Source organism: Ipomoea nil, unplaced genomic scaffold, assembly GCF_001879475.1.
Source record: "Ipomoea nil cultivar Tokyo-kokei standard unplaced genomic scaffold, Asagao_1.1 scaffold2144, whole genome shotgun sequence".
Classification (NCBI taxonomy): domain Eukaryota; kingdom Viridiplantae; phylum Streptophyta; class Magnoliopsida; order Solanales; family Convolvulaceae; genus Ipomoea; species Ipomoea nil.
In genome coordinates this window covers 1,120,502-1,141,022 of record NW_017618572.1, presented here as the reverse complement: position 1 = coordinate 1,141,022, position 20,521 = coordinate 1,120,502, and the positions used below count along the sequence as shown (strand labels likewise).

The 20,521-nt window shown below is 31.9% G+C and overlaps 2 protein-coding genes across 9 annotated transcripts; one reads left to right on the top strand and one right to left on the bottom strand.

The window, feature by feature from the left end:
- The first annotated feature begins 1,718 nt into the window (after positions 1–1,718).
- Positions 1,719–5,771, top strand: LOC109148803 (E3 ubiquitin-protein ligase SINAT2-like). 4 transcript variants are annotated; one of them, XM_019296537.1, is made up of 4 exons: positions 1,719–2,107; positions 3,419–3,738; positions 4,098–4,481; positions 5,226–5,771. In XM_019296537.1, the coding sequence occupies exons 2-4, from the start codon at positions 3,529–3,531 to the stop codon at positions 5,547–5,549; spliced, it is 918 nt and encodes a 305-aa protein (XP_019152082.1). In that variant the 5' UTR covers positions 1,719–2,107; positions 3,419–3,528; the 3' UTR covers positions 5,550–5,771. The 4 variants fall into 4 exon arrangements, with proteins under 4 accessions (XP_019152082.1, XP_019152083.1, XP_019152085.1 ...); XM_019296538.1 differs by having other exon boundaries at positions 3,401–3,738; XM_019296540.1 differs by lacking the exon at positions 1,719–2,107 and adding an exon at positions 2,416–2,639.
- A 6,523-nt stretch (positions 5,772–12,294) lies between these two features.
- Positions 12,295–20,347, bottom strand: LOC109148802 (histone-lysine N-methyltransferase ASHH3-like). Of its 5 annotated transcripts, none has more exons than XM_019296532.1 (15): positions 20,212–20,347; positions 19,567–19,664; positions 18,900–18,967; positions 17,984–18,113; positions 17,641–17,752; positions 17,219–17,318; positions 16,004–16,082; positions 15,742–15,913; positions 15,562–15,642; positions 15,201–15,378; positions 14,634–14,661; positions 14,427–14,517; positions 13,999–14,047; positions 13,840–13,921; positions 12,295–12,613 (listed from the first exon to the last, which is right to left on the bottom strand). In XM_019296532.1, the coding sequence occupies exons 3-14, from the start codon at positions 18,915–18,917 to the stop codon at positions 13,844–13,846; spliced, it is 1,116 nt and encodes a 371-aa protein (XP_019152077.1). In that variant the 5' UTR covers positions 18,918–18,967; positions 19,567–19,664; positions 20,212–20,347; the 3' UTR covers positions 12,295–12,613; positions 13,840–13,843. The 5 variants fall into 5 exon arrangements, with proteins under 5 accessions (XP_019152077.1, XP_019152078.1, XP_019152079.1 ...); XM_019296533.1 differs by having other exon boundaries at positions 19,567–19,645; XM_019296534.1 differs by lacking the exon at positions 20,212–20,347 and adding an exon at positions 20,020–20,142 and having other exon boundaries at positions 19,567–19,645.
- Positions 20,348–20,521: the final 174 nt, after the last annotated feature.

Below are 20,521 nucleotides of genomic sequence, written 5' to 3'. Positions count from 1 at the left end.
GTCTTGTTGCTATATGATGTTAATGAATACGCGTCAAACTAAAATCCTTATTTTTGTTAAGTCATATTGCTCGTTTTCACTCTTGTTGTTTCAAATGTCGAAGATTTATATAGTATATTAAACGTTTCTATTTTTAATTGTCAATGAAAATTCATCAATTCATAAAGACTTATGCTTGTGTGTTCACATGCATAAATGTTTATAGTTTGACAATTGTATTCGAACATCTTTACCCTTCGAATGTATCAAATTCATAACAAAACTTTAGTTAAATGAATCAAGAAACTAATAGTGAATACATGTATTTACTATGAACCTGTTTGGTAAATGACTGTTAGTTGTTAGCTGATTGGGTTAATTAAAGAGTATAACTAGTTGATAACATTAGCTGATTATAGAGAGATGTTCAATAAATTAGTTGTTAGTTGATAGCTGTTTAGTATAATTTGTATGAATCGATGTTGACAGACAGGTGTCAAAATCTAATTGCCTAATATACCGTTTGGTATTCACGCAAATGACTAAATTTCGTCCACATATATGACTCATAAAATGGCATTGAGTTTGAAAACAAAATTCATTGTGTATAAACATGTTTACTATATTCTTCCCAAACATGTTTACTATATTAATTATATTGCAACTAATGCAAAATTCCACAACCATATTCTAACAAAACGAAGTAATGACCGTATTGGTCACTCGACTATGTCGTAATTATCAAATTGATTTTTGATTATTAATTTTGATCAATTAAATTCTCAACTATTGATTTTGTAACCGATTTGGTCCTCCGTAATTATCAAATTGGTCCTCGATCAGTTTGACAGAAGACCAAAATATATTATGAAATCAATAGTTGAAGATTTAATTGGTCAAAATTGATAGTTGAGTACCAATTTGATAATTACGGCTCGAGGGACCAAAACAATCATTAATTTTATTTTCAATTTTTTTTTTAAATTTTAGACAACTACTAATTATATTTTTAAATGGTTTTCATTTTTTTTTTTATTTTTAAATGTTTTATTTAAACAATTATGTTTCTATGGATAAAAATAATAACGTTTAAAATATTGATATAGGTGAAACTATATAATAATAAGAATTTTATGATATATTAATATCATGTTTTGTAAGAAAATTATAAATGATAAGAATTAAAATTATTGAAAGTTTGTAAAAATGTATTCAATTTAGAATTTCAATGACTTGTGAAGATTTTTTTTTTTTTTTGAAAACTTGAAGACTTTTTAAAATTAAAAAAAAAATTAATAAAAATATATTAATATTTTTCTGTAAATACTTTTATAGAATCTTACAAAGTTTACAAAAGTATTAAACGATTCTAAAAAAGTCAATTTATTAAAATTTATTATGTAATTTTTTTTTAAAATTTACAAAAGTAATGATTGAATACACTCCTTTTAATAAAGTTAAATCGTGACATTTTAAATACAATAGTCATGCTCTACTGACACTCTTTTTATATAATTTTTTTTAATAAATTGTATAATGGAAGAATTCTTTCCACCAAATTTTGAGATTTGACATTTTCACCATCAATATAAAATCATTTATGATAAACAGATACTAAAGCTAAAATGATTTGGAAATAAGAGAGATAAAAAAAGTTGCATAGTTTATAGTGAGAAATGATGAATTAATTAAGCAAGTAAAGTGTGTGGTGTATAAAATCCAGAAGAGCACTTAGAAAATGACGAAAGATTAGGAAGAGGATTCCGGACACGTAAATGAAGGAAACGGATTTTAAGGATTTTGCTCCACCTCACTTACTATCTTCCATCTACCTCATCCATATTCCTGTCCCTTTCGTGCCTTGTTCGTGAATTCAATCAGGTCCCAATTATTGATTACTATCAGAAAATGGGTTGATTGATTAGCTTAGCTTAGCTTTCCGGCCTTTTTAAACACAGGGGTTTCCATGTTTTGACCCAGTTTTTTTCCCCATTTCCACTGCCTTTTTGGGTTAATAATTTTTCCATGGATTTTCTTCTTCTTCTTCTTCTTCTTTCTCTCTCTACCCACAGCTCTAATTTTTGAGGCTGTTCTTCGTGGCTTCAGCTTTCAACGCTGAGAATTGCAGGTTTGATTTTTTTTTTCTTTTTTGTTTGGGGGAAAATGTGCAATGTGTGATGAAAATGGTGGGGATCTGGTTGTGTGCTTTGGGGTATTTTTGAATTTTGGGCATTTAAAAATTGGGTTGAATTGTTTGAAATATTAATTTTTAAATTTAGGAAAGTGTGGTTGGAATAGAAGATTGCGGTGTAAAAATTTGATCTTTGAATGTTTTGAGTGTTTTTTTGACTTTTTCCATTTTTGCTAATATGACATCAAGTCAAGGCTGACAAAACCTAAAAATTTCTGTTAATTGTTGTGAGGCTTTTATTGTATCTTCAAATTGTTCTTCGTTGAGGTTCAAAATCAAAAATCATAAATCCCATTTTGATGTGATTCTTTTTCTTGGATTATGGATTTACCGACAAACAAAAACCATACTTTCATGCGATGTTCAAGCAGTATTTTCAGTTTCCTTTAAAGGAAGGAAGATTCTGTTTAACGTTTTCTCGACGCAACTTTATTATCCCATGAATCCGAGGAGGATCTTTCTGTTTGAGGTAAACTGAAAACGAATTGCATCTTTTTTACCAAAGCTCCGAAACCCCCCAATTTTGTCGTAGAATTTAGGATTACAATTCTTTTTTCTTTTTCTTTTTTGAAAAAATTAGGATTACAACTAGGGTTTTGGTTTTTAGAAGAACAGAACAAAAAGCTTTTCCTGATTAAAAGAGAAACAAGTTCTTGCAAGCATGTTAGTGTACTAGTTTTCTTGAATAGGGTAGCGTTTCAAAATAAGCTATTATTTTAAGCTCCAAACAGAGCTTATAGCTTATTTATAGTTTAAAATAAGCTATTAAGTTCTACCAAACAAAGCATACGTCCCTGTATGCTTTACGATGTCTCATCATTTATATTCTCTGTTTCATGTGTAATTTACAATCCGAGTTTGAGGGAGGGTATAGATTCTTGTTGATTAGATTGGGCTAGTTTTGGCATCATTGTAACTGATTTTCATGTGAACAATGCAATTGCCTTACCTGTTGTGGTTTTTTTTACTTTAAATGTTCTTGCACATGTTGCTTCTATTCTTTTTTTCTGGTGTCGTCTTTGTCATGTATCGACCATTCTCTCACTGAGATCCCGTAACTGTATTGTATGTATAGTTCCATGGCTTCTATTGATTGGTGAAACAGACAAGAAAGGCATCCTTGATAACTTTCCCAAAATTGACTTCATAATGTTAAGAATAAAAGAATATTGCTTTTTTTTTTTTTTTCCCGATAGACGACTGGTCTTGTATCTAATTCAATTAAGATAGGTATTGTTGGCTGTACAGGGTTAATTCATTCAGGGACGCTAGAAGAAGATTTAGAGTTGAGGCGGGATATACAGTGCTAAGAACTGCAAACTTGCCGTTTTTTTTTTATTTTATTTTGGTTGTAACAAATGGCTCCTGGAGGCAACAATTACCAGGACATTGTTGATTCCCGGACTGCATTTTCTGATTATGGTATTGCACCCGAAAGTTCCGAATTCAAAGGTTCCCCTTTTCGAAAATCTGCATCTGTGAAGCATGGAGTTGGGTCAAATACTGCCGTCCATGAACTACTGGAATGCCCTGTTTGTTTAAATATGATGTACCCGCCAATTCACCAGGTAGGTTTTTCCAATGCTTTCAATTCAAATTGTTGAGCTTATAGCCATTAATGTGCAATTCAACTATCAGCTTAGGCTATTAGTTGAGATGGAACACATGCTTCAATTTGGTATCAGAGTCATGCCAAAGGTCTTCAACTATCAGCTTAGGCTTTTAGTTGAGATGGAGCTTCAATTCAAATGAAAGTCCATTCAGAAACACTCGTAATTACATTGAGATCCGTATTTTTTTCTGTTTTTCAAGTCTAGACATGGTAAAACATTCAATTTAATTTATTTAATAATAATTAAAGGGTGTTTTTATTTTGGGTATATCCGAATTTTAGTATTAGTTATGTGATTGTTTTCCTTTTGTTTAGTGTCCCAATGGCCATACTTTATGCCAGAAGTGCAAGTCAAAGGTGCATCAATGTCCAATATGCCGCCACGATCTTGGGAACATTAGATGTTTGGCCTTGGAGAAAATTGCGGAATCGCTGGAACTGCCTTGTAAATATCAGCTGTTTGGTTGTCAAGATATATTTCCTTATCATAGCAGACTGAGGCACGAGCAGAACTGCAAATTTCGCCCGTATAATTGCCCTTATGCTGGCTCTGACTGCCCCGTTACTGGTGATATTCAATTCCTCGTCTCGCACCTTAAAGATGATCACAGGGTTGACATGCATGATGGATGTACCTTCAACCATCGATATGTCAAAAACAATCCCCAAGATGTTGAAAACGCCACATGGATGTTGACGGTAACTGCTCTCTCTCTCTCTAGTTATTACTATGTGCTATTCCGTCATTTTGAGTTGTGTGTGATTATTATATCACCTAGAATACATAAACTGCCTTGAATCATTGGCTGTTAGAATCGAGGACTAAATCAAGAAAAATCACTATAGTCAAGGACTAAATGAGGTAAAACCACTAACCAGCTTGATTAGCGTGAGTGACCCTGCACTCTTGTCCCTTAAGAGAGGTTGGGAGTTCGAACCCCCTCTTGTATGGAAAAAATCAATCTGGCCAGTACTTTGTCCTTTAATTGGGCCGGCTCGGTGCGAACGGGGATTAGTCTGAGTATGGTACGGGTTTAAAGGTGCCTCCTACAGTTAGGGCCTGCTCAGGACACCTCGTGGTCTGACCCAAAAAAAAAAAAAGGGGTAAAAGTGAAAACCACTATAGTCGAAGACTAATTTGGGTAAAACTACTTTAGTCGAGGAGTATTAATAGATGTGAAATTATCAAGCTATCTTAACAGAGGACTCAATTGAGTAAAACCATCAAAGTCGAGGACTTAATTAAGCGCAAAAAGTGGTTTAGGAATAAATCGAGAAAAAACACTATAGTCGAGGACTAAATTAGGTATTAACTCCCTTCAATACGTACCTTAACCTTACTAAAACATGAATAAAATTGGAAACCACAATATACTACAAGTGAAATTGTTGGTTGTTTTGGAAACCTATGTCATTCATTCATATATGATATATATGGAACAGGTTTTCAACTGTTTTGGTCACCAGTTCTGCCTGCACTTTGAGGCATTCAGCCTCGGAATATCACCGGTGTACATGGCATTCCTCCGCTTCATGGGTGACGAGGAGGACGCGAAGAAGTTCAGCTACAGCCTCGAAGTTGGCGGGTTCGGGAGAAAGCTAACATGGCAAGGAATCCCGAGGAGCATACGAGACAGCCACAAAACCGTACGAGACAGTCTAGATGGTCTAATCATTCAGAGAAGCATGGCGCTGTTATTCTCGGGGGGTGATAGGAAGGAGCTGAAGCTGAAGGTGGCGGGGCGCATATGTAGAGAGCAGCTATAAAATCGGAAACCACATTCACTTCCCTCTTTATCTTCTTCTTCTTCTTCTTCCATTGTAGCATAGTTTGGCACACTAGTTCTAGTTAGTTAACTGCTGATTGGATTGGTTTGTATAGGGTTTTTGTTTGTCCTGTATAAGGTCTGTAGATTGACCTCACCTCAATCAGCTCTTGTACAACTCTCACTCTTCTTTTCAGATCTTAATTTGCAGGTAGTGAACATAGGGTGTGTTTGGTTTGCACAAGGGAATCGGAATCGGAATGAGAATCGAATATTTGGTAATGGTAATGAATTTTGGTTTAAATATTCTGTATGTTTGGTATAGGGTGAAATTGGAATGATTACCAATATTAATGTTTGGTTATGTATAATCTTATAATGGAATAAATGTTTTAAAAATATAAAAATAAAAAATTAAGGCAATTGATCTTAATATAACAATATCTAACAAAAATATTAAAATAACAAGATGGAATGATTCTCATTTTTAATTAGGGAATGAGATTTTTAATTGAAGAGTAATCAGATCTTATATGATTTTGATTCTCATTCCTGATGTGTAAACCCATGAACTAAACACACTCATATTCTCTCCCCTCTCCCTTCCCTTTTCAACTTTATTTTGTTAGATCACGAGGTATCCTGAATAGACCTTTCCATTCTATCCTTCCCTTCCCAACTTTATTTTATTAGATCACTGGGTATCCTGAATAAACCTTCTCATTCTATCCTTTCCTTCCCAACTTTATTTTATTAGATTATTAGATTATTAGATCATGAGATATCCTGAATAAACCTTCCCATTCTACCCTTTCCTCCCTAACTTTATTTTGTTAGATCACAAAGAATCCTGAATAGACCTTCCCATTCTACCTTTTCCTTACCAACTTTATTTTGTTAAATCACAAAAAATCCTGAATAGACCTTCCCATTCCCTTGTGGCTACCACTTCTCTTGGTTTATATTATTATGTTCAGTGTCATGGTATGGGCATGTGCGTGGGGGTGATGATTTCCAATCTCCAACGGTGGGTGTATATTTGTTGATTTTTTGATGCACGAAAATTCTCAATGTTTAATATATTTTGTTTTGGGTGATAATAGAAACTCGTTATTATTTAAGGGTGTGTATAATTATACGGGAGAGATAAATTGTATTCAGAAGATTATGTCACCGATTACACTGAAAAAGTGCTGATAACTATTTTAGAGTGTGCATTAAGTAAACTCATTCGGGCATAATAACGTGCAAACTATTTAAAAGAGATAAATTACGTATTAAACTTGTCAGTGACACTATCTTATAAACTTATAACAATTGTATGAGGCAAATGAAATTGATAAATAACTTATATTTATGCATATTTTTTAAAAATAAAATTGTAAATACACATTTATAGTTTTTTTTTTAATTGTAGTTTTATAAGCGTTTTGTATATTAAGCTTTTTCATTTCTTTATTTTCATAATATTATATATTACACTAACGAGATGATGTCACCACAAAATAATAAATTAACCCATTATAATGGTTATAATAGTCAAAATACCTATGAAGTCCCTGTACTATATTATTTTGTTCAATTTAATCTTTGTACTTTTATCTGTTCAATTTAGTCCCTCTATTATAAAAAGTGGTGAAATTAAAGATAATTGTTCAAATTTTATTAGGAACATGGTTGTAATTATTTATTTTAGAGATACTAATTTAATATATTGGTGGTAAAAGTAACTAATTTTAAATATTTATAAAGCAATATATGAGTGGAAATATAAATATCGTCAGCGCCACGTAACCTAAGTTAACGGTAATATTAACAATGTTAACTATTATCCTTAATTACATCACTTTTTAAAGTACAGGGACTAAATTGAACAAAATAAAAGTATAAGGACTAAATTGAACAAAACGCTATAGTATATGGACCTCGTAAGTACTTTGACCCATTATAATACTTTAAATAGCTGTTAATGTAATTTTTACTCTTCTAAATAAACTATTAAATTTGAAAAAAAATGATGCAACTATATCCTTCTTGCCCCTATATAAGGTTAACAACAGGTTATAGCTATAATCTGGCATCTCGGTATGCTATAAGTTGTTGTTAACCTCTTATTGGGGTAAAAAGAATTTAATTGTATTATTTCAAGTTCAATGACTTATTCGAAAGTTGAAACTTTTTAGAGTTTAATGGTTTAATTACATTTTTTACAAAAGTTGAATGATCTATTTGACTTTCACCTCAAATTATAATTATATTTGTAAATAATGTCTCACTAAGTGATATAATCTCACATATTTATATGGGCTTAATTTACTAGTTCAGTAGATAGACAATATTTAAAAGAAGAGACTAAGATCAAAACATGATTGCATAATTTGACAAATTGGCATATCACTTGTGCGCATGACCGAGAAAATTTGAGTTATCAAGAAAATTCACGTTCTACAAGACATGTATTAATGGCATTATAATTACTGATTGAATTGATATTTAAAACATTATAGTTATTGATTAATTAATATTATAATTAAATCTTGCCATAAAATAAGTACTCGTATTTAGTAAAGAAATCACAGACCTCGATACGTGTGATCAACTAAAACAGTTATCCAGAACTATTAAGATTCAATCAGTGAGCATTATTTTAAAAACATTATTGTGATGAATCACATTAATTTCTCAATACAAACTTAAGCGAAAATGACACATTTAATCCCATAATTATAATTAAAAGTGTAAATTTAATAATAATAATAATTATTATTATTATCATTATTTTATGACTCTGGTTTCCAGGTTCGCAAGATTTCGTTATATCATGGACTAAGTTTCACCATACACATTATGATAATATAGTATATTAATTGTAAATACATAATTTGGACCATCAAGGGTTTGATCCTTGGCTTTGAGTATGGAGCAGCCTTAAATCTTAGGTCAGCTGTCCTATTAAAAAAATACCTCTACAATTCAGCTAGAGGATTAGTCATTATATTCGACAGTGAAAATCCTGAGTACAGCAAAATAATAATAATAATAATAATAATAATAATAATAATAATCTGGACCATGGTCCATAGTGCGGCATGGTGGACCTTGGTCCACAATATATATTGCGGCCAGATTATACCCTGGACTCCATGAATCTTGCCCCTAGGCAGGTAGATCGGGAGACTTCACGCACAAGAAACCTATCTTCACGTTGATCAGTAGGGCCTCCTAGTGGCCCCGGTTCTCCAGGGAGTCGAACCCACAGACAACAACTGATCTTTTAGTTTTTTTAAAGTATAGATTTAATCCTCCAGCTATTATCAAAGTGATGAATTTGATCTCTGAATGACTAAATTTGCATTATTATGCCACTTAATAAAATGACTAATTTGATCCACGAGAGGCTAGATATACCACTTTGATAATAACTAAAAGATAAAATTTACATCATTAATAATTGAGAGACTAAATCTATAGCATGATCAGTATAAGAATTAGCCGCTCGAACATCTATAGCACCATCAATTCTCATATTGATCACTTTAATTGATTTTCTACGGTTCCTTCTTGTATCGAACATCTTCTCGTTTGATTATATTGAAACTTTTCCTTTCAAAAAAATCGATGTCATGATGATAATTAAGAAATTAAAAATGTCGTTTTCTCTAAAATTAATCTAAAAACTCTTTCGTGGTGTATTAAACCAACAAAAGTCAAAGAACAAAAATGTGTCACACTAAAAAACAACTATAATTAATAATTGACATGCTGGTGGCCTATAATCCTACTAGGCTGCAGTGACATTGTTTTTCATACAATAATTACTAAACTACAATTCAATATACATGCATGTTTACCATATGTCTAATGATAAATATCTTCAGTATATCCCAAAAATGAGACAAACATAAATCAACAATATTAGATAAAAATAATATACAAAAAATTACTCTTAGTAGAAGAACTTAGGTTCAATTAACACTTAAAATCGTTATTCACATGCTTCATTCACTCAATCACTCGTTATGGGACAATGTTAGGGTGTGTTTGGTTGACAGGTTTAGCGGATATCAAATTCATTGTTATTGTTTGGTTGACAGATTTTGAGAACACTATTATAGGTTTTGATTACCTCCTTAATTAAAAAATCTATTCCCTAATAAAATAAGGGTTTCATTCTATTATTCCTCCTCATACATAATCAAACAGCAATATTAATAATCATTCTCATTCCACCCTACTACCAAACATTCAAAATACTTTCACCAAAATTCATTACTATTACCGAGTATTTGATGCCCATTCCGATTCCAATTTCTATGTGCGAACCAAACACACCCTTAATGTATTTTGGTTAAACTAGATGAACTTAAACCAACACATAAATAATAAACTATTCCGTAATATTAAGTGCTCATTACAAGAAAGACATATCACATTTTCAATATAAAATGAAACTTATTAATTTTCTCTTCTGAATTTACCTCTTAAAATTGAGTTGTTACTCACAAATTGACTGATGCAATTATGAGTTGATAAAATAATCAAATACAAAAATAAACTAATTAATAGTATTGTATAAAGTGAATATAATATTAAGATATAAATTTAGCAAATAGCAAGGTAAAACATATCGAAGGTGTTTGGTAAATAGCTGTTAGTTGATTAGGTTAGTGGGTTTAACTAGTTGATAACATTAACTGATTGTAGGAAGATGTTTGGTAAATTAGCTATAGCTGATTACATGCCAAATGACTTTCTCAAATAGCTGACCGAAAAAAGATATTTTGAGTAATTTTTTAAATTTTAGCATTTTGGAACAATAAACGGTTACAAAAAACTATTAATTAAAAACTTATATTAACTATTTAACTAAGTTAAACAGTTAATAATGATCAAATAAATTAAAATTAACTATAAGCTAAGTATATCAATTAATGTAAAACACTCCGGTGTGGTGCCAACAAGGCAACAAGAGGGAAGGGGAAGAATATCCGTTAATGGGAAGTAGAATTGACAATTACAATTGATTTAAAAATGATAGAAGGCAGCACAGCAGAAGTATCAATATTTTGTGTGGTGTGAAGTGTGAACAGCTGGCAAATTTAATGGTGGATTGTTTTTATCAGAAAACCATTAATGGTGGCTCAGATCAGATCTGGCCCTTTTTTGACTCTCAGCTTTTTAGGAAAATAGATTTAAAAAGCAAAAAAAAAAAAAAAAAGATATATAAAGCGTTTGCGATACGTAAACGTTTCAATTATTATTATTATTTTTTTTGAAAACAACGTTTCAATTATTTAAACGTCGGAGTATCCAAAATTTAAGGCTGCAAAAGTTCTTTGGTGGTACTGCAACTGATTCAGCAAATCTAATAATGTACTCCTTTAGCCCAATAGTAATTATGCCCTAGAAACGTGTTCACCATTCACGGATCTAAATGACACTATTTTTACGATTTTTTTTTTATTATAGTTAATATGCTGTTAACGGCGGCGTTTGTTCAGATTATGAATTTTCTGTTATGAGATTATGAATTTTCTGTTATGAGATTATGAATATACTGTAAATTCATAATTTCATAACAGAAAATTCATAATCGCATAAAAAAAAATATTTATTAAATTATGAATTTTCTGTTATGAGATTATGAATTTACAGTTATGTAATTATGAATTTTCTATAAATTCATAATCTCATAACAGAAAATTCATAATATCATAACAGAAAATTCATAATCGCATACCAGAAATTCATAATATCATAACAGAAAATTCATAATTTCATAACAGAAAATTCATAATCTCATAAAAGGAAATTCATAATTTCATAACTGTACATTCATAAATCCATGCCTGCACATTCATAATTTATGAATGTTGAAGAAACTTGCACGAAGAGAAAGTGAAATCGCGAAATATGAAAATGAAAAAGAAAAGTCACGCGATTAATTAAGAAAAAAAAAATAACAGTGCACCGTTACCGTTGGGACCGTGTTCACCATGGATGGTGAACACAATTCCATGGCATAACGATGGTCCCTGGCTCCCTGCTAACACCCTTTCGAAAAAAAAAAATAAAAGAAAAAGAAATTCATGAAAAATATTACCGGAGTACTTGAAAACGAATTAATTTCCTTTGGTCCCATAACTTGGTTTTTATCCCTTTTATTGTACAACTTTAACATTTTTTAATTCTAGTGTCTAATTTTGTTATTTTTATTAGTTTTGACCTTTTTTTTCAAATTGTTGAATTTTTTATTTTTAGAGATAAAATCGTCATCACAAGAAAACATCTTCAATATTTAAACAAATTCATTGTAAAATCATATCTATAGGTGTTTGATCAATGAGAATAATGGAGAAGACTTGCAGCAACTAGACACATATTTATAGAATTTATAGCATCGATGATTGTCAAACTCTTCTTTTTCTCTTAATATGATTTTTTTTTCTTTTGTTTAGATATTGAAGATCTTTTCTTGGAATGACAATTTTGCTCCTAAAATATAAAATTCATCAACATTTCACTGTGAATTTAGCTAGAAGAGGATCAAAACTGATAAAAATAACAAAGTTAAGCACTAAAATTAAAAAATTAAAAAATAAAACTATGCAACAAAAGTAAGACCTCAAAAATAGTGGGACCAAAAGTGAAATTAATTCTTTAAAAACCAAGAAATCTATTATAACTATTGCCAATTTACTATTCAGCATTGTAGAATTTGAAAACAACAATAACAATAGAAAACCTGCGGAGCAATCAAGCAAATTCATTGGAGTCACAACAAAACTGTTTTACCTCGTGTTGGTCTTTTGCCTAATGTTACATCTGCTGCTATGGTTACACCAGAAAGAATAATATTACAATTTCATATAATCTAGAAAGTCACTTTGAATGAATGAACCACTATCTCATGCTTTTATTGACAAAGGGCTACCAAAGTACAATTATACAATTGGTACAAGTACAACAAAGGATCCACCATTAACATTTATGAATCCCCCCAACACAACTTTGTTTGCCAAAAGGAGCTAGCTATGTCACTTAACTTTGTATTCGTTGCCGTTCCTGCAATACAAATGCAAACAATCATTAAAATGTTAACAAGCCATAAAAAGAAAAAAAAAAAAGAAGTTAATATTGAGATTGAAAAGTGGCAATAAAGCAGACAGCTTCTATCCTGGAACTCAGAATATGGCATATAATATCATGCACCCAGCTTACGTTGTATGGTATGGCTAGAAGCAAATGTTCATTGAAATTGTAAATGGTCTTGATTACAGTATGGTCGTTTCGAGTGAATTGTTAATGTGATTTAACATCATATTCCCTATTTCAATGAAAATGACTTACAATTACATTGTACATCATTCTGGGGCATCCCTTGTGAGGTATGCCAGGTTTCACATTATAATTTACATTCCTGGCACATGTAATTTAGCACATTAAATGACCAAACTGACCAATGGAGCTCCACTTACAAAACAAAAAAGGAAGATTTGCTAGAAAACCCAAAAATCTGGGGCATCCCTTGTGAGGTATTCCAGGTTTCACATTATAATTTACATTCCTGGCACATGTAATTTAGCACATTAAATGACCAAACTGACAAATGGAGCTCCACTTACATAACAAAAAAGGAAGATTTGCTAGAAAACCCAAAAATTTGGTACTGGGAATCTGAAATGGATGAAATAACCTATTTGGACCAGTTGTTTAACGTAGAGTGAATAGCAATATGTATTACAGGAAGCATCTATGTTCAATCGCTGACTTCATACAGAGAGAATACCAATGAGACAGTCAACACTGCAGAATTCTAGAATGACTTCTACTATGTAACTCTATTGGAATTTCAACATGGTCAGATTTATGTTCATAGAAGGGAGATAACCAAAAAAAAAATCTGCAGTTTGGTCCCTTTTTTTTTCAAGGATTTGCTTCAGATAATTCAGATAAAAGGGGCATTTACTTGGGCTTGGGGGGAGGATGGTGGGGGATGACCTTTGTTAATTGGATTAATAAAAATTTCTATTTCCTAAAAAAGAAAACATTATTTTTTTTTTAATTTTTTTTAGAATCCAATGCATCCATCATTGCTCAATGAAATTTCAGTATTTTTTACTTTGATAGAAAAAAGGAGGCAACATTTTGACATCATAGAGATACTTGGCAACTCAGCTTGTTTAACAGAAATCACTGTCATAAACAGGATTTTCCAGATATATTCCAGCAGACAGGAAACATGAGCACCAAGTTTTAATGGTTACAAGATAAGACAAAATTAGAGTTACCTAATTACACAGAGAAGTTGCATAATTGCCAATCTTCTCTTGACAAGTCAAGATACTCCGTCTTGCCATCTTCAAACATGATCTGTCAAAGAAAAAACACATTGAGTTGGAGTCTAATCAAATCTAGTTTCAGTTATACATGATCTAATGAAATCTTACCGAATGTTTTCTTGTGGTACTATCAAACTGTTTTATAATTCCGTAAGACCTGGAAATAAAGCCCATTGGAAGTGCATTAAACATCATGTGTCTATACAATGCCATTCCACTATGAGGGTATACAGATCCCACATAATACTCCATTATACTTTTCTAAATTGCAATGCAAACCTAAGAAGAGTACACTAAACCAAACTGCAATTTCTTGCCCTCCCTGGGATCTAGATTATGTTCACTGGGAAAGTGTAATTGGAATGTACCCAATTGTGTACCCATATCTGGAGGATTAGTAAGCATCTACCATACAGATTCCTTCAAATGTTAAAAGTCTTAACAGTAAATACCACTTTTGATCCTTCGACTATAGTGGCACTTTCACTGTTAGTCCTTGCATATTAAAAATAAGAAGAGTAGAGAGTTAGACATACCTCATATCAGAAGAGCGACTTATTCTAATAATTTGACCGATGCAATTACGCGTAGACCTTACTCTTTGAGCAGAATCATTACATGAACTTCCTGAACAAGGAAAGAATACAAACTATGCCACATGCTCACTCTCCAAGGTTCAATGAAATATTACATTGTGAAAAGTGAATTGAGAAACAAAAAATAGATAAGAAAAAGCAGTTTACCTGCAACACGAGCGCCATTTGGATATGCCTTCATGTTCAAAATATAAAATAGAAAAGGAGATAACAATTAGCCCAAATTCACCCCAAAAGGTTACATTTGCACAGAAATATTAATTTTCTTTAAAGGATCAAATAAATTTTTTCAGAATGCGAATTAGGATCAACTGGCTAAATCTTGTAGCAAATCTAAAGGTTAGCCGAGTGGGAAATTAATTAGTGCAACTATCAGTAAAACCATCAAAACATCCTACATTGAAAAAGAAAAATTACTGAATGTGAGAAAAGATAGAGCAAAGGAACCAGTATAGGAGAAAATAAAATATTTTGTTGTTGCTACTAGAGTGTCTATCCAAAAAATAATAATAATAAATGGAGAGAGAAATAAAGGAAGATGATTGTCTTTGTCAAACATTGAATTACCAGGTCAAACATTCAGCAAATCTACTGTAAATTTGGCTAGGAACTTCCAAATTGAATGATTTAACAGTGTAGGAATGACCTCGGGATTCATATTCTCAATTCTTTCATTGAAAAAAAAACAAAAAAAAAAAAAACTATAACGGCTACCTGTCTTGCAGACAAAAGTGTTCTCACTTTGGGAGAAGTAGCTGCCACCTGACAGGCCACTAAATGCAATGCAGCATCTGAAGAGGAAATCTTCGGCTTGGTTGGTTTGACACCAAGTTTTTGTCTACATCCTACAGCTCCACAGTGGCAATCCTGATCTGCACCAAACTGTACAAACCTGCTACACTTTTTAGACAAACATACAAGGACATGCTTTGAAAATATAAGGGTACTGACTTGTGATGTTTACAGGAAAAAAAAAATGAAAACATAATAATTAAAATAATAATAATAATAATAATAATAATAATAATAATAATAATAATAATAATAATAATAATAATAATAAAATCACCCCTACTGATAATCATAGGTCAGATGCTCTCCCTTTTTTATGTCACACGTTGCAAATATGCCTATTCTTGTTTCACCATCAATCATCCTAAAAGACAATGCCATGTAAGAAATTGAAAAAATAAAAATAAAAGTTCCAAATATACCAGTCATGAAGATATATCATATATACAGAAAAGAAGCATACCACTTCTGCATCTCGGTATTTGGACAGCAACTGTGATTAATGTATCTTGATTTGTTTCCCTTATAAGTTGCATCAATAACCGTATCCCGATTAATTTCACACAAGTAAAAATTAGTTTCCCCAAGGTGTTTCATTTTCCAAAGTCTCTCTTCACATGTCTTATCATCAATAACTGCAACAAATTTTCACTAGGTTAGTGAAAAATACTTTGTGCAGAATATTAATTATGCTGACAACAATATATAAAAACTGAATCTCTCACCTTCCCCAACATATTCTATAACAAACTCTCCTTGCTTAATATCTTCATCTGCAACAATTCCTGATCCACATTTATCAGTCTGCAAGTTGCATTGGCACAGTTAGAGAGTAAACTGAGTAAAGAGGGAAAAAAGGCTAATGTTTTGCAGATATTTAAATATATTAAAAATAAGAAATAAATTAAAGAGTTAATACCTAAAATAGTCCCTCGACTATGTCGTAATTACCAATTTGGTCCTCGACTATCATTCTTACCCAATTAAGTCCTCAACTATACAATTTTTACCCAATTTAGTCCTTTGTCAATTTGACTGTTTGTTGACGGTCAAAAGTGGAAATAAAATTGTAATTTTACAAGTTTTCTCCTTCCTCCTCATTTAGCAGCGCCAAACCATGTAGCAATAAGCTCCGGTTGGGTTCTAAACCTGTCAGTATTGAAGTAGTGGTTATGCATCGAATAGCCCATGAATTTGATTTCCAACGATTTTTTGACGATCGAAATCTGATCGGAGTGTATTGCTGCACGGTTTGGCGCTGCTAAATGGAGAGGAAGGAGAAATCTTGTAAAATTATAATTTTATCCCGACTTTTGACAGTCAACAAACAGTCAAATTAATACAGAGGACTAAATTGGGTAAGAATTGTATAGTTGAGGACTAAATTGGGTAAGAATTGTATAGTTGAGGACTTAATTGAGTAAAAGTTACATAGTTGAGGACTTAATTGGGTAAGAATGGTAGTTGAGGATCAAATTGGTAATTATGACATAGTCGAGGGACCATTTTGGGTATTAACTCATTAACTATGATAGACTTAAAAAATACTGTGATATAAATGGCAGAAATAATCTGGCTGCTGGATGAAAACATATTATCATGTATGCCCAGTAAACCAATTTCTCCGACCAATCCTTTTGGATTTATAGATATAAGAAATAATAATGTCAGAGACTCAGAACGTAAGTATCTCCTTTTAAATCCTTCCATTCCTAAAACAGCATCTGTTCAAGAATTGAGTATGATGAATGCATGGAATTATTACTTGCTCTGCAAACTCTAAGGATTTAACATTTGACTGTTCTACAAGGGTTAGATCCTTGTAAATGTCCAGGTAAAATAAACTGAACAAAAAACAGGATTTAAAGGATATGGATCTAACATGCCATTAATAAAAGTTGCTTCTGATAACAGGACTTCAATCCCAAAAGTACGTATACCTTCACTATTTTCATCTTCTTGGCAGGACGTTGATGGAAAGGTTTATTGAGGCATGAACCTCCACATTTACATCCCGATGAGCAGCTAGACATTAGCATGCTGGTAGAATATAATAAACAAATAACTAATCATAAATGGAAGAAGAAAATTAATATTAATATATATTTCAAATAGCAAAGCACACATCCTCCTCAACTCAAACTTAAAAGAAAAATATCTCATCAGACTAGATTCAATATTAATGGGAAAGGGGGAGATGAAAGAATCATCAAATCAAACTAAGAGTAAATTAAAGTATGGTTTGATTTTAGAGTGTTCCTAAGGATAAAAACCATGGAGTTACGTGAAACCTAGGTTCAGATGTCATATATTACTTTCATACACCAGACTTACAACTGAAATTTAATCTATTGAGTCTCACCTGCAGAGGCAATCCCTACCGCACACATTAGAAGATCCAGCCTCTGAGTTGCAGGAACAAAATATGCCATCATCTTCCAAACGCCTCTTAATCCTCTTAGTGAGATATATATCTTAATTAGTTAACATACAAACAGTACACAAAGGATGGAGCAGAGCTAGCCATAGAAAGAGGAAAAATTTTCAAGTTCAAAGATAAAAACCAAACACTTAGAAATAAAGATTACTTGAATAGAAAATACTGTACATAATGTAATATTACAAGCCATCTAAAACAAAGCAAATCAACTAGTTGAGAGTAATTGGCAATTTGGTATATTAACGCTATAATTTAACAAGGATACTGCGTTTTATAAAGGTGTATGGCACGGGCTGCCACTTATTTAGCCAGTCAGGAAGTTCAAAGTCAACAGGATCTCCAATTTCTGTTATCAATTTGCTGAATATGTTTCCAATACCACTAGTAACAGCACCCTGGTAAGAAATGGCAAAAAGAAGCCATAAGATGTAAGTGAGACATTCATTGGGAAGTGGGAACACATGTATATGGCCAAACATGACCAGATTAACAGCATTGAAAAATAAATGAACATGGAAACTTGCCATAGTGTAGTTTAAGGAAGAATAACTAAAAAAGTATTGAAGGTATAAACAAAAGGCTAATCCAAGCTAAAAATAAAATAGAAGTGACTTAGGTGTAGGAATCAGATATAGATCTCCAACATGAAGATTTCCTATAAGATGCCCATGTACTTTTGAGAATCCCTGTGAAGTAACCATGTGTGCTAGATATGTGCCCAGTTTTTTTCTAAATATTCTATATCACGTCAAAATTCAGGTCCTAAAATACAAATTTTTGTTATTGGTTTATCAACTTCAAGAACAGAAAATGTCAATGACAATATGACATAACTGCAGACTGCCACATATGACAACTCTCAGATTAAAGTAAATGGTAACAGGAAAAAATAGATCTATTAAAAGAACTAGTCCTGTGAACAAGAATCTATGTCTAGAGAGAGAAATATATTTTGTAACATTTTAAAGTGCAGTTTTATATGAGACATCATGGGCAAATAGGAGGAAAATGAAAGCCTGCATATAATATAATAAGGATGATAGAATGGCTTCTCATCATGGTATGGGAATAACTTTTTCAGCCAATATCATACAAACATGCATTTAGATAGCAAATAGGTGAAATAGTACAGGAAATATGTTGAAGAAAAGAAATAAAATAGAATAAGTCTCCAGATAGACCTCCTTCATGGCAGGCATGCCCTTAGCTAGTTAGCTGTTGATCAATTACAATGATAAGTACGTATTGCCTACAATAGTAATAAACGTCAGTCCATAAAGGAGGAGTAAATAGACACATAATGCAGCTTCAAGCAATTCAAATGGTCTCTTTAAAATATTATAACACTGTTAGATGTTCAATATTTGCAGACAAGAGCATTAAGTACCAATCTTTAAAAATCAAGGTCTAAATGTTGGATAAGCAAAAGCAAACTTTATTTTCAAAAAAATAATAATAAAGCATCAGGATTACTGAAGCATGTGATTCATTAAAAAATCCAATGTCTTATTCTAGTTTATTGAAATACAAAACTACATAAGCAACTAAGCATACATAAGATCAGTCATTTTGACCCAATTTTCTATATAAGCATATAGCCTCATATAGTTGACTATAAATGGTGCCCTAAGTTACCACATTATTCATTGAAACTCAACATTGCAGTTCAACGTGAACACCAGACCACTTTACTATGAAAGTTCAATTATTTCAAGAGAATTATAATTATAATTTCCTCATTACTTTCTAATTTTCACCTGGTCAACAAAATTTTGAATGATCCTATCTGAAAGATAACCATTACAGAACACTATAACTATGAACTTACAACACATTTCCTGGAATTACCTGAAAATTTATTCAATCAAGTCATCATTTATCCTGCTACAGTGGTTTCACAGTGAATTTCAGCCCTCTTTTGATGTACCTAAACACCATAAAGAAATCTGAAGCAAATATTTTATTACACCAAAAAAAAAAAAAAAAAAAATTAAATGCACATAAATAATCTAAATTCAAAATTTTTTAAAAAATGTAGAAGATAAAGAAGGAAAGGGGGATCTCATAATTCCGGCCGTCATGAACAAATGAACACTTATGATTCAACCGAACTTCAATTTCAACAATCGCGCCCAATAATCAAAAGTGAGCATCACGGTGCATGCGTTACAGACTTCTAATACTAATGCTGATTATAAGTCTTAACATATTTTAAGAACTAAAACTTCAACACTACTTCAAAAACGAAGAAAACAAAATCTTAAACGAAGATGAAGAATTGAACTCGAGAACATTACAAACCACGAAAGAGTTAATAAATTCGAAAATTGGCCCTCATTTGATGCGGAGAAATCGTAGAATGAAAAATACTGGGAAAATTTTGGATCTGAGTTGCCAGAAGAGGAAATGAACTAGCCTTCAACCCTAACAACGATAAATGACAGAAGAAAAATAGGAGAAAGTAAGGAGAACGAAGAAGAAGAAGATAATTACCCAGTGAGTTGCGCCGGTTGAGCAGTTAACTGCTAGGGAATGAACGGGAGGATGGAAGTACGGACACAGAGGAGAGAGGCGCGGGATAGTTGGATATGGAGATTTTTGGATTTTCGGTTTCATTTCGCATTTATACCGAGTAAAAATAAAATTAAAAAATAAAATTAACAAAAACGGTAATTACTCATTAGTTATCTACATTTTTTTTTGGAGTTAATTCCAGCAATGGTCCTCCGACTATAGTGGTTTTCCAAAATTAGTCCTCGACTTTTAATTTGGACACTTTAGGTCCCTTGACTTTCAATTTCTT

What these genes read in the sequence shown, in the direction of transcription:
- LOC109148803 (XM_019296537.1), top strand. Translation starts at nt 3,529, where the DNA reads ATGGCTCCTGGAGGCAACAATTACCAGGACATTGTTGATTCCCGGACT. An exon ending in TGTACCCGCCAATTCACCAG is followed by an intron (nt 3,739 to 4,097) that starts GTAGGTTTTTCC and finishes CCTTTTGTTTAG; the next exon opens with TGTCCCAATGGCCATACTTT. An exon ending in ACGCCACATGGATGTTGACG is followed by an intron (nt 4,482 to 5,225) that starts GTAACTGCTCTC and finishes TATATGGAACAG; the next exon opens with GTTTTCAACTGTTTTGGTCA.
- LOC109148802 (XM_019296532.1), bottom strand. An exon ending in AAATGGCGCTCGTGTTGCAG is followed by an intron (nt 14,518 to 14,633) that starts GTAAACTGCTTT and finishes TTCCTTGTTCAG; the next exon opens with GAAGTTCATGTAATGATTCT. An exon ending in AGTCGCTCTTCTGATATGAG is followed by an intron (nt 14,048 to 14,426) that starts GTATGTCTAACT and finishes CTTTATTTCCAG; the next exon opens with GTCTTACGGAATTATAAAAC.